At 41.8% G+C, this 12823-nt stretch overlaps 1 protein-coding gene across 2 annotated transcripts; it reads right to left on the bottom strand.

The window, feature by feature from the left end:
* Positions 1–45: 45 nt before the first annotated feature.
* On the bottom strand, positions 46–12689 carry itgb3bp (integrin subunit beta 3 binding protein). 2 transcript variants are annotated; one of them, XM_071346256.1, is made up of 9 exons: positions 12590–12689; positions 12292–12328; positions 12006–12093; positions 11433–11502; positions 10426–10504; positions 10108–10195; positions 8841–8897; positions 1727–1784; positions 46–1498 (listed from the first exon to the last, which is right to left on the bottom strand). In XM_071346256.1, exons 1-8 carry the CDS (start codon positions 12592–12594, stop codon positions 1729–1731), a joined length of 480 nt encoding a protein of 159 aa, XP_071202357.1. In that variant the 5' UTR covers positions 12595–12689; the 3' UTR covers positions 46–1498; positions 1727–1728. The 2 variants fall into 2 exon arrangements, with proteins under 2 accessions (XP_071202357.1, XP_071202356.1); XM_071346255.1 differs by having other exon boundaries at positions 1363–1498; positions 12006–12096.
* Positions 12690–12823: the final 134 nt, after the last annotated feature.

Raw genomic sequence — 12823 nt, 5'->3', positions numbered from 1 at the left:
TAAGTGTTGTGGTATGTTGTAGCCAGACAATAATGAGCCAAACCATGTCTTCCAACCATTTAATTTAGCTGAAAGAAATATTCATTACAACACCTAGACACAATTTTATTTTACCAGGTAAGTTGACTCAACACATTCTCATGTACAGCAACGACCTGGGGAATAGTTACAGGGGAGAGGAAGGGGGATTAATGAGCAAATTGGAAAACAAGGAGTCCACAAAGGGCTATGCATTTCAACACAAAAAAGCAGTGGCAGGTCCGACAGGCCCTAAAACAAGGATGATGGAAGATGACATATCTGAACATAATGTCATAAAGCTGAAATACCACAGAAAAAAAACAGTACAAGCAATCTTTCCCCTCTCTGCCTGTGAGTTAATGACAGCCATTAAAAAAAATCCATTACTACTATAAATGTTATCGGGTCACTGAGGGCCGCTGCTACGCTGTGTATCTGCAGCCGCTGGCCTGGCCCTGCATCCTATAACACGAAAGGGTGGGACAACCAGAGGCCTGTGGCTTTAAAATTACTACCGTGGATCGACTGGGAGGAAGGTAGTCTCTAGACAGATGGGTTGCTTGCGGCAATGTACCGATGCTCCAGTTTAACACGTCTGTAGAAGTTTGTGTCAGTTGGGACAGGGAGGACGAGTCACAGGTAACGTCATTGCCGCATCCGCTTCATGACACAGTCAAATGAAGAGCGGAGGGCTGGCGAGACCCTCTAGGAGGAAAGGGTTAGTGGGGTAGAGGTCTAAGGTGATGGGGGTAGGAGGCAAGGTGGGTTGAAGTAGCGGGAGAGGTGGCGGGTGTAAGACCGCCAAGGGTCCCCTCTCTCACCTCCAGAGGGCCAGTATGAAAACATTAGATTTGTTTATGGATGTGCTCGCTTTGTCCTTCACACGGCCTCCAAGGCTGATAAAGTGAGAGTTACATGATCCACCTTGGGCAGAAATAGGAAATGTGTCTGTGCACACCAGCTGTTGCTTAGGTCGCTCAGGCTGTAAGAGGCCCTCTGCCTTCCCTGGCACAGCCAAATAAAGAGCAAAAGAATGAAGTGTGTGTGTGTGCACTAGCCTTTCAGAGCCTATATTTCAGTTTCCTTCACCTTTCGAGGTAGCTAGAGGACATGGTGGGGGTGGATTTCATATAGCATCAGGTCTAATGGGACGAGGGCGTTCGCTCACTGAAAGAACATTTTCTCAGCACTGTATAGCGGCAGTTATTGTAGAGTCAACATTTGTCAGCGGTGAGGGCTCGGCGTAAACCTGTCTGATGTCTAAGGCGTTTTACTTTGACACATTCCCCCCAATGACTGACAGGCAGCCTCCGAGACATCCCTCTGCCTCACAAATGACAGCTTAGATTCTATATTCATCATCCAGCCGTCTCCGAAGAGGAAACATGTACACCACCGCGTGAGAGAAGGCAGAGCTGCTATTCCATTTGCCGTCGGTCTGTTGAGAGTTGAGTTGAGCGGCTCCCTAAGCAGAAACCTGCAAGGGGGACGTCAGAGAGGAAAACATGAGTGCAACCCTGCTGTCTGTTACACAGTAATGCAATATCACCAGACTCAATAGGAAGACATACTGACTCATGTAGCTTTACTAGGAGGAAACAAACAAGTAACGTGTGATGACAATTGAACAATGTGTTACAGTATAATGGATCTTTAAACCTGATTCATAAAGACAAAGCTATAGGCTCCATCTGAGTTGTTGTACCTTTATAAGGCCATTATGGATTTCAGGAAATCAGAGGAGCTGCCAGCCTGGACAACGCCTGTAGAGAAAATGAATAATTCAGAGAATACAGTACTAACTTCTCTCAGAGGACTGCCATTCACAACCAGACAAATCTGTAGGCTTAAGTGGTTTGATTTACTAGTGAAATACAGATGTTACTAAATATTTGCCTAATTGATTAAAAGGTAACAATATTACCAGAGGTAGAATTTTTCTAAATAATTTTTCACTGGAGGACAAAATCCAAAGGACTGAAATCATATCTGAAGGAATGCGTAGTCTGAGGCTGCAGCAGTGCAGCCCGGCTTCAGTTGTCACCAAAATAGTCTCTAATATAATATACATCACTGCTCTTTAATTACAGCTGTGTGTTTAATCAAAAAGCATAAAACTCCTCCCAAGCAGGTGGCATGTGTCTGATGAGAGGATTGATGTGTTAGATCGTGGTGAGGCCAGGGCCTTAGCCCTGGGAAACCACCCCAGCGCTTTGATTACATTTAAGGAATCCTGTCTTTAATACACCACATTACTGCTCTGCTGACATACAAATCTTCCCCAACATGGACCCATCTATGGCCTGATCAATTTTTATACTGCTGAGCAGTCCCCTTTCTCCTCATTTTTTCCCACCTCAAAATTCACATTATATAGGATTTTCTTATGGAAAAATGGCAATAAAAATCTGTTACTGCCCAGAAGATGTGCGCGTGTCAGTGGGTTGCCCATGACTAAATGCTTCTGAGAAAATAAAATGTATTTCTGTAGTAAGCAGATCTGTTTACATGTTATTTATTTTTATGCTTCTAAGAAAATATATTGTGAAGTGCAACATAGATTTAGATCATAACAAATGTCTCTGTACAGGTCGGAGGGAGAATTTACGAATCCTTTGCACAACTCCTTTAATTGAATTTTCCAAATCTCTCACCACACACAAATAATCAATACCTTCTGCTGAGGGAAACTTGCCTCAGAATTATTATGGCCTTCGCTTTACAATTCTGTAGTCATCAGCACATACAGGCAGGAGTCCTCCCTACTGGGGTATTTGTAATGCCTGGACAACTCTGTGGATTTATGTCTGCCTGAACCCTGATTGCTCACAAAAAGTGACTTCTCCAGAATGCTTACCGAAACTTTTGCTAAACTTAAATAATGGCCGTAAGCGCTACTCAACACCACAGCAGGCACGTTGAAGAAAGAAGAGAAAGGGAGCGGGTTCAGAGGTTTGGACGTCAAAGTTCAAATATTAATGTCGATTGACCCCACTGTCTTGGCAGTGTGTGGCCTGGCGCTGTACTGAGCGATGCCGTTTGAGGCGTTGCTTGGCCCCTGAGACAGCATCAGTCTCAAAGCCCAGATCTAAGAGCTGGTGTTACCGCAACACGGCGCAGGTAACAATGAGGTGAGTTTAGTCACATGCACAGGGTCGCAGATGTAAATGCAGGGTACAGTGAAATTATTAAGCCCCGAGCAGTGCAGGTCAAAAAGAAGTGAATGAAACAATAATACAAATACAGTACCAGTCAAAAGTTTAGAAATCTACTCATTCAAGGGGTTTTATTTTTACATTGTAGAAAAATTAGTGAAGACATCAAAACTATGAAATAACACATATGGAATTATGTAGTAACCAAAAAAAGTGTTAAACAAATCAAAATACATTTTATATTCTTCAAAGTAGCTACCCTTTGCATACTCTTGGCATTCTCTCAACCAGCTTCATGAGGTAGTCACCTGGAATGCATTTCAATTAACACGTGCGCCTTGTTAAAAGTTAATTTGTGTAATTTCTTTACTCCTTAATGCGTTTGAGCCAATCAGTTGTGTTGTGACAAGGTAGGGGTGGTATACAGAATATAGCCCTATTTGGTAAATGACCAAGTCCATATTATGGCAAGAACAGCTCAAATAAGCAAAGAGAACGACAGTCCATCATTACTTTAAGACATGAACATTTCAATAACTTTTTGCAGTCGCAAAAACCATCAAGAGCTTTGATGAAACTTGCTCTCATGAGGACCGCCACAGGAAAGGAAGACCCAGAGTTACCTTTGCTGCAGGAGGACACGTTCATTCGAGTTACCAGCCTCAGAAATTGCAGCCCAAATAAATGCAAGTAACAGACAACTTCAACTGTTCAGAGGAGATTGCGTGAATCAGGCCTTCATGGTTGAATTGCTGCAAAGAAACTACTACTAAAGGACCCCAATAATAAGAAGAGACTTGCTTGGGCCAAGAAACACGAACAATGGACATTAGACCTGTGTAAATCTGTCCTTTGGTCTGATGAGTCCAAATTGGAGATTTTTGGTTCCAACCACTGTCTTTGTAATATAGAGTAGAATGGATGACCTCAGCATGTGTGCTTCCCACCGTGAAGCATGGAGGAGTCGTGATGGTGCTTTGCTGGTGAGAGTGTTGGTGATTTATTTAGAATTCAAGGCACACTTAACCAGCATGGCTACCACAGCATTGTGCAACGATATGCCATTCCATCTGGTTTGCGCTTAGTGGGACTATCATTTGTTTTTCAACAGGACAATGACCCAACACACATCCAGGCTGTATAAAGGCTAGTTGACCAAGAAGCAGAGTGATGGAGCGCTGCATCAGATGACCTGACCTGGCCACCCGACATCAACCCAGTTGAGATGGTTTGGGGGGAGTTGGACCGCAGAGTGAAGGAAAAGCAGCCAACAAGTGCTCAGCATATGTGGGAACTCCTTCAAGACTGTTGGAAAAGCATTTCAGGTGAAGCTGGTTGAGAGAATGCCAAGAATGTGCAAAGCGGTCACCAAGGCAAAAGGGTGGCTATTTGAAGAATGTCAAATATATATTTTTTTTTATTGACTTGTTTAACACTTTTTGGTTACTACATGATTACATATGTGTAATTTCATAGTTTTGATGTCTTCACTATTATTCTACAATGTAGAAAATAAATAACACTGGGAGGGCCCTCGGGGACAGGCAGAATTTCTTCAGCCTCCTGAGGTTGAAGAGTCGCTGTTGTTCCTTCTTCACCATGGTGTCCATGTGGTTTGACCATTTCAGCTCTTCGAAGATGTGTACACGGAGAACTTTATGTTTTTGACCGTCTCCGCGGCGGCCCCGTTGATGAGGATTGGGTCGTGTCCAGCCTGGTTCCTCCTGAAGTCCTCAACCAGCTCCTTTGTTTTGCTGATGTTGAGGTTTTGCTGATGTTGAGGCCGTCATAGTGTCTACCTCCTCTCTTTAGGTCGTCTCGTCGATGTTGGTAATCAGGCCGACTATGGTCATGTCGTCAGCGAACTTGATAATGGAGTTGGAACTGTGTGAGGCCAGGGAGCACAGTCGGCATTAGGACGCACCCTTGTGGGGCCCCCCGTGTTGAGTCATGCTCTAGTCACAAAGCAGAGGACGCCTAGGGCTTTCCCTTTTACCAGGCGCTCTCTGGAACACTGGAGTGTAGACACTGAAAACAGGATGCTTAGCTCACACAACTCAGCAGGCGTTTTCTACTTTTCCAGCCACACAATATGACCCTTAGTTCTGTGAATTAGTTAACAGAGTGTCTTTGAACTGCATTGTTTTGACCCAAATTGAGCATTTTTTCCCTTAACTACAACTGTTTGTTTGTTTTACGACAGCCTATCAGCGTTTCCTGGAGAGTGCAGGCAGAATAATCCAATCACCAAATCAGATTTGTATGACATCAGATTTGTATTGCATTCATTGTGGACTAACTGACTACACGAAAAGCTGACAGTTAATTAATTATAAGAGAGAACTTATCAAATCTATAAATCAATCATTCTGGTGACCTCCTTGGGAAGGCCTGATATTAGGTTAGATTTACATTCTCATCTACTACCGTTGTAAAATACTATATTTTACCCATCACCCCATGAAACACATACCCAAACTTATACTAGCCTCGAGGATGTAGGCTTACATAAACAATCTGTCACGGCAGTTACCATATTCGACAGGACTGTTACACTTTAGATCAATTATAAAGCAATTGAGTACACTCTTAAATCTAGCCTAATGGTCAGAACTGCTAAATAAATAAAACAAACTATAAATGTAATGCAGGCTGAGAAGAACGCAGTCACCCTGACAAAGCAGTTACACTTTTCTATGCATTTAATACATGAATGCAGGGCCTGAATGCCACAGCCAGCGAGTCTAAAACATTTTACACTGGGAAGCAGAACCATGCCTCCATGACACGATCACCATCATCGGTCTGGATTTCACGCTTCCTACACAGCACAGATATGAGCCAGCGCTCCGCTCGCCATCTCTGCCTTTAATAAAAAGTTTGTTTACTTTAAAAATGTGTCTCAAGGCAACAGAGGAGCTATTATCTTCCCCTAGCTATCTAGTTTGACGATGCGAACTTAGTTGTTGTAAGGGGGTTTATGCACAACCGATAAATTCCATGCTCCACCATGTGATAGAAAATGTGACGTTCCTCTGGTGTGGGGCCACAAGGCAACACATATGTTACGCTTCTTCACTGTAACTAATTAAAACAATTTCCAACGACCTTATCAGAAAACAAGCCCGACTTCCCTGACAATCCCCCTATTCATTTTCCACAAATCACCATTATGTGATTGGATCACAAGTATAGCTTTGCTGGAGGCATAATGTGTGCCTGAAATAATCTAATTAATTCTCTGCCTGGGAAATTGTGTTTGTGTTGGGAAAACAAAATGTTGTTTTTCTCCAAAGATGATAGTTTTTCTATTGGAAAATGGAGACAGACAAACACATTGAATGAATACTGGATAAATGGTGATAAATAGGCCTAGTAGTAGATCAGATCAAAGCCTAATAGCCCCAAGCCTGTCCATGTGACTGCATTCAAACCCATCACACCCATGTCAACCAGCTCATATAAACAAAACATGTTGTTTTCTTACTAGCCCTTCATTTAAAAGGGCAAATCTGCGATTGCTACATCCATATACCCATTGATTGAATATAACGTATGAATGACTCATGAGCTTAGTTCATACCCCATCAGAACTCAAAATACAAGCTTGTTTTACTCCTTTGTTTGTAAACAAAACATGCCTAAAAACATGGGTAATACTATAATTTTGATTTCATGGATGGTCAGTCCTTGCATCAATTGCTGTGTAAATTTCAGAGTTGTTACATTTCTCTAGCCCCATCCCTCAGCTATTTACCAAAACACTGGCTGGGTGATTGCTTTGTAGTTGTTTGAACTGTAGATTGTCCCTTTAAGGAATACGAGAGAAAAGTCACCATCATAATAACATCTAATCTAATTACAACCCAATTCAATGCAGGAAATTTCTCATCTGAATGTATGGACAAGAAAACGCAACTATTAGTTTTATGGTGTTATATTGGTCAAAAGGAGAGGAGCCCACGCACTGATACGCTTTTCATTTTACATGCTGCTAATGTTTTGGCCCTATTGACCTTTCTCAGAGCACATGATCTCATCATAAAAAAGTTATTTAATAGCTAAACTCAGCATAAAAAGAAACATCCTTTTTCAGGACCGTCTTTCAAAGATAACTTGTAAAACTCCAGATAACTTCACAGATATTCATTGTAAAGGGTTTAAACACAGTTTCCCATGCTTGTTCAATGAACCATAAACAATTGATGAACATGCACCTGTGGAACAGTCTAAGACACTAACAGCTTACAGACGGTAGGCAATTAAGGTCACAGTTATGAAAACTTAGGACACTAAAGAGGCCTTTCTACTGACTCTGAAAAACACCAAAAGAAAGATGCCCTGGGTCCCTGCTCATCTGCGTGAACGTGCCCTAGGCATGCTGCAAGGAGGCATGAGGACTGCAGATGTGGCCAGGGCAATAAATTGCAATGTCCGTACTGTGAGACACCTAAGACAGCGCTACAGGGAGACAGGACGATCAGCTGTCTGTCCTCGCAGTGGCAGACCATGTGTAACACCTGCACAGGATCAGTACATCACACCCGCAGGACAGGTACAGGATGGCAACAACAACTGCCCGAGTTACACCAGGAACACACAATCCCTCCATCAGTGCTCACAATCCCTCCATCAGTGCTCAGACTGTCTGCAATAGACTGAGAGAGGCGGGACTGAGGGCTTGTAGGCCTGTTGTAACGCAGGTCCTCACCAGACATCACCGGCACCAACGTCGCCTATGGACACAAACCCACTGTCGCTGGACCAGACAGGACTGGCAAAGTGCTCTTCACTGACGAGTCGCGGTTTTGTCTCACCAGGGGTGATGGTCGGATTCGCGTTCATCGTCGAAGGAATGAGCGTTACACCGAGGCCTGTACCCTGGAGCGGGATCGATTTGGAGGTGGAGAGTCCATCATGGTCTGGGGCGGTGTGTCACAGCATCATCGGACTGAGCTTGTTGTCATTGCAGGCAATCTCAACGCTGTGCGTTACAGGGAAGACATCCTCCTCCCCCATGTGGTACCCTTCCTGCAGGCTCATACTGAAATGGCTCTCCAGCATGACAATGCCACCAGCCATACTGCTCGTTCTGTGCGTGATTTCCTGCAAGACAGGAATGTCAGTGTTCTTCTATGGCCATCGAAGAGCCCAGATCTCAATCCCATTGAGCACGTCTGGGACCTGTTGGATCGGAGGGTGAGGGCTAGGGCCATTCCCCCAGAAATGTCTGGGAACTTGCAGGTGCCTTGGTGAAAGAGTGGGGTAACATCTCACAGTTATGGCAAATCTGGTGCAGTCCATGAGGAGGAGATGCACTGCAGAACTTAATGCAGCTGGTGGCCACACCAGATACTGACTGTTACTTTTCAATTTGACCCCCTCTTTGTTCAGGGACACATTAGTCCATTTCTGTTAGTCACATGTCTGTGGAACTTGTTCAGTTTATTTCTCACTTGTTGAATCTTATTGTTCATACAAATATTTACACATGTTAAGTTTGCTGATAATATACGGTTGACAGTGAGGACGTTTCTTTTTTTTCTGAGTTTACAAGTGTCTACCACACTTAGTAGAAAATAATCTGAGATATGATTGTGTCAATAAAGTATTGTTTATCCTAAACACTTTAAAATGTTAATTCATAATTAGAGTAGCAATTACCTTGCAAACGGCTCTGGCCAGCACCATTCACGCCGAGGCATGACTCCGCTTTAGATGCTGAAAATATGTTCCAAATCTCATAACATTTTTGGACAACAAGCACACTGACAAATAGAAAGTAACAAACAAAATATCTGACAACCATTTACTTGCTCTAAGTAACCCCTGGACCCAACTAACTATTCATTAGTAACTAACTAAATGTAGTTTACAAACCAAACTAACATTTGTCACAAATTCTAGGGACTATTGCTTTTTCAGTGTATTACTGTACTTAGTTCCACTATAGCAGGGGTTGGCAACAGGTGGCCAGCGGGCCAAAACCGGCCTGCGAGTGATTTTGGTTCGTCCCCCCAAAAGTTTTTGTAAAAATAATCATAATAAATTGGTAGAGATTTCAATTTTGGGGTAAAAAAAGACAGCAAAATCACCAGGAATTCAGCTCAAAATTAGTTTAATTTAGTACATCTGGGTGGGCATAGGCCCAACAAACTTGGGAGCTAGACACACCCACTGGGGAGCAAAGCGCAGCCAATCAGAATTAGTTTTCCCCCACAAAAGCGCTTTATTACAGAAATAAATACTCCTCAGTTTCATCAGCTGTTCGGGTGGCTGGTCTCAGACGATCCCGCAGTGAAGAAGCCAAATGTAGCGGTTCTGGGCTGGCATGGTCACACATGGTCTGCAATTGTGAGGCCAGTTGGACGTACCGATAAATTCTCTAAAACAACGTTGGAGGCGGCTTATGGTAGAGAAATTAACATTACATTCTGTGGAAACGGCTCTGGTATGCCAATTGCACGCTCCCTCAAAACTTGATACAACTGTGGCATTGTGTTGTGACAAAACTGCACATTTTAGAGTTGCCTTTTATTGTCCCCAGCACAAGGTGGACCTGTGTAATGATGATGCTATTTAATCAGCTTCTTGATATGCCACACCTGTCAGGTGGATGGATTATCTTGGCAAAGGAGAAATGCTCACTAACAGGGATGTAAACAAATTTGTGCACAAAATTTGAGATGAATTAGCGCATTTGGAACATTTCTGGGATCTTTTATTTCAGCTCATGAAACCAACACTTTACACATTGCGTTTATATTTTTGTTCAGTATAATTATGTTCCGGCCCCCTGACCATCTGCTTCGACAAAAATTGTCTTGCTGCTTAATCTAGTTGCCTACACCTGCACAATAGCTTTTTGAATGGCCCTTGCCATCATACCATATACTGTATGGTTATACTAAGTGGTAAAAACCCCACTCACCAAGTTCTCTGTGCCTCCTCAGTTCGGTCTTCAGGTCAGCAGAGCCTCTAGAAAAGAAACTCTTCAGCTCACTGCTGCCCTCTGCAGCCTGATTCCAAAAACAATACATCACTTTTCTCAGATCAATATGAAAAGGGTGAGCAGCTCCTTAACATCAAATATAAACTGCCCCTACAGTGCATGCAATGACCTGAGAATGCCAGAGCAAAAATCAAGGTTAAGGCTATCATATACTGTAACTCAAACTGGAGCTATGATGTAAGCACTAAATGTCCTTTTTCATCGATAGGGAAATTTGACAAAACATTTTTTACTCACCAGTATTTTCTTCAGCTCTTGCCTTGCCTTGATAAATGCGCCAACTGATGCTTCCAGTTTAGAGCTGATGGCATGTAGTCTGGTCCAAATTAATTAAATGTCCAAATGAAGTGTTAAATACATTCAAATCATAGGTTAGAGATATATGATTATACTACTGCTATAGTTAAAACTCTCATAATATCCCATAATGACAGCATGTCTAGTTTATCAAATACGTCATAACCATACTTGAATGGTAACATTTAAATAGATCCCTCTTAAATGACTGCACTATAAAATTCAAAACTAATGCTTGTCTTGATGGATAGAACAGACTCAAAATGGGTATGCTTTGGGGAAGGAAATTGCCCTCGTCTTAAAGTACTCTTATCCAACTATTTTTAGTGCTATGTAAATCACTGATAATTCGGCCAATGATGAATCCACTTCGTTGCATGTCTCCTGTCATTAAATTATGATTTGTCATAATGACCATCAGCCAAGTGTGGCAATTGAAATATATCCCCCTTCTTAATAAAATGGAGACATCTTCAACAAACAGGACATTATTATTATATACTGAACAAAAATATAAACGCAACATGTAAAGTTTTGGTACCATGTTTCAGTAGCTGAAATAAAAGATCCCAGAAATTCTCCATACTACAAAAATATATAAATGCTCCTCTCTTACGCGACAGCATGTTCCAGTTCCCGAAATGTGTCACGCTGCATGAGACAAACGGTGGTCACACCAGATACTGACTGGTTTTCTGATCCACGTCCCTCCCTTTAAAAGGCATCTGTGACCAACAGATGCATATCTGTATTCCCAGTATTGTGAAGACAGATTATGGCCTAATGATTTTATTTCAATTGACTGATTTCCTTATATGAACTGTAATTCAGTAAAATCTTTGAAATTGTTGCAGGTTGCATTTATATTTTTGTTCAGTGTATATATAGCTAGCTTAGCAGTATTGCTGTTGTGTACATGGAGACATTGTGATATTTACAGTACTCACATTTCCACTTCCGTCTGTGGCACCTGTGGTTTAAGGGAATTAGCAGTTTTCCCACTGGCTTTGGCTTTACCTGTTGAAGTACAAAATGTCGCAATGGTATGCAAATTCATTAACATTTTATGTTGAACAAGCTATAAATTTAAATACTGTACATTATTACCATTTATAAAGTAGGTGAATCGAGCCCTGAATGCTGATTGGCTGACAGCTGTGGTATATCAGAACGTATACCACAGGTATGACAAAACATTTATTTTTACTGCTCTAATTATGTTGGTAACCAGTTTATTATAGCAGTAAGTGCCCTCATTGCATCATGCCTAAGAACAGCCCTTAGCCATGGTATATTGGCCATATACCACACCCACCATGCCTTATTGCTACTGCATACTACCTCTTCTTTTACGTGTTACTCTTTTATTGTTGGTATTGCATAATGTACTGCATTGTTGAGGGAGCTAATAAGCATTTCACTGCACCTTTTATACTGGCTGTAAACTGTGTATGTGACAAATATTTTTGGTTTTGTTTGTTGATTTTATGAGGTTATTTCTTTGTCATGCCTTACTGTACCAGCTTGGGGAGTTGCACTTGGACTCGTCTGGCAGGTACCAGTCAATGGGGAGTAGTTCCTGTCTGGTACAGGTCTCTTGGCTGGTGTCTGCTTTGTGCATAGACACACAAATAATACATTTACCCATTACATTTTCTCCTGGTTATGCTTATTAGAACTAACGTTATGATGCAGAACAGAACTCACACACCCCAAAATTGCCAGTTCAATTCAGCTAGTTAACAGTAAGTTAATTAAGCTCAAATTCTCTCATGACAATCACTGATGTATTCTACTTTAACTCACGTTGTCATTGTCCTCCAAACGGAGTGTTCTTTTGACTCTGTGAAAGACAGTGAAGATAATTTAGAAATATGAAAGAAAGTGTGTATTAGAAACTATAGTACTGTTAGCTTAATTAGTACCCCCCCAGGCTGGCTTGTTTAGCTAACGTTAGCTACTGTAGCGAGCTCGCTAGTTTATCGAGAACAACTACTTCCAAATCAAACTTTCATTTGCACAGTTATTACATTGTATGATTCATTAATAATGTTGATAAATGTGTAGTTATCTAACACAAAGGAATAGATAGTAAGAAACTTACCGCATATTTTGTTGATAGTTGACAAACAACTTCTGAGAGGCCCAGTCCAATGGTAACAAATTTGGCGCGTACAGCGTTTGCAAGAGAATTTGAGTCCTCCGGAAACATGAGCAACACGAAATTCTTATCTGCCGGTCATAATTACATCTCTTATCTTTAATATCAAAGTATTCGCATATAGTATTGAGTAAAAAAAACATCTGTATCATTAAATACACCTATTTGTAAATATAT

The sequence above is a fragment of the Salvelinus alpinus genome, chromosome 16 (genome assembly GCF_045679555.1).
Source record: "Salvelinus alpinus chromosome 16, SLU_Salpinus.1, whole genome shotgun sequence".
Taxonomy (NCBI): domain Eukaryota; kingdom Metazoa; phylum Chordata; class Actinopteri; order Salmoniformes; family Salmonidae; genus Salvelinus; species Salvelinus alpinus.
The sequence above is the reverse complement of the archived record's forward strand: the minus strand, read 5'-3'. Positions and strand labels throughout refer to the sequence as shown.

Excerpts from the sequence above, each read along its gene's own strand:
- itgb3bp (XM_071346255.1), bottom strand. Across the intron at positions 10,505-11,432 it reads CCACAGACGGAAGTGGAAAT|ACTACATGCCATCAGCTCTA; the intron begins GTGAGTACTGTA and ends AATTTGGACCAG. Across the intron at positions 1,785-8,840 it reads TGGCCAGAGCCGTTTGCAAG|GCGTTGTCCAGGCTGGCAGC; the intron begins GTAATTGCTACT and ends TTTTCTCTACAG.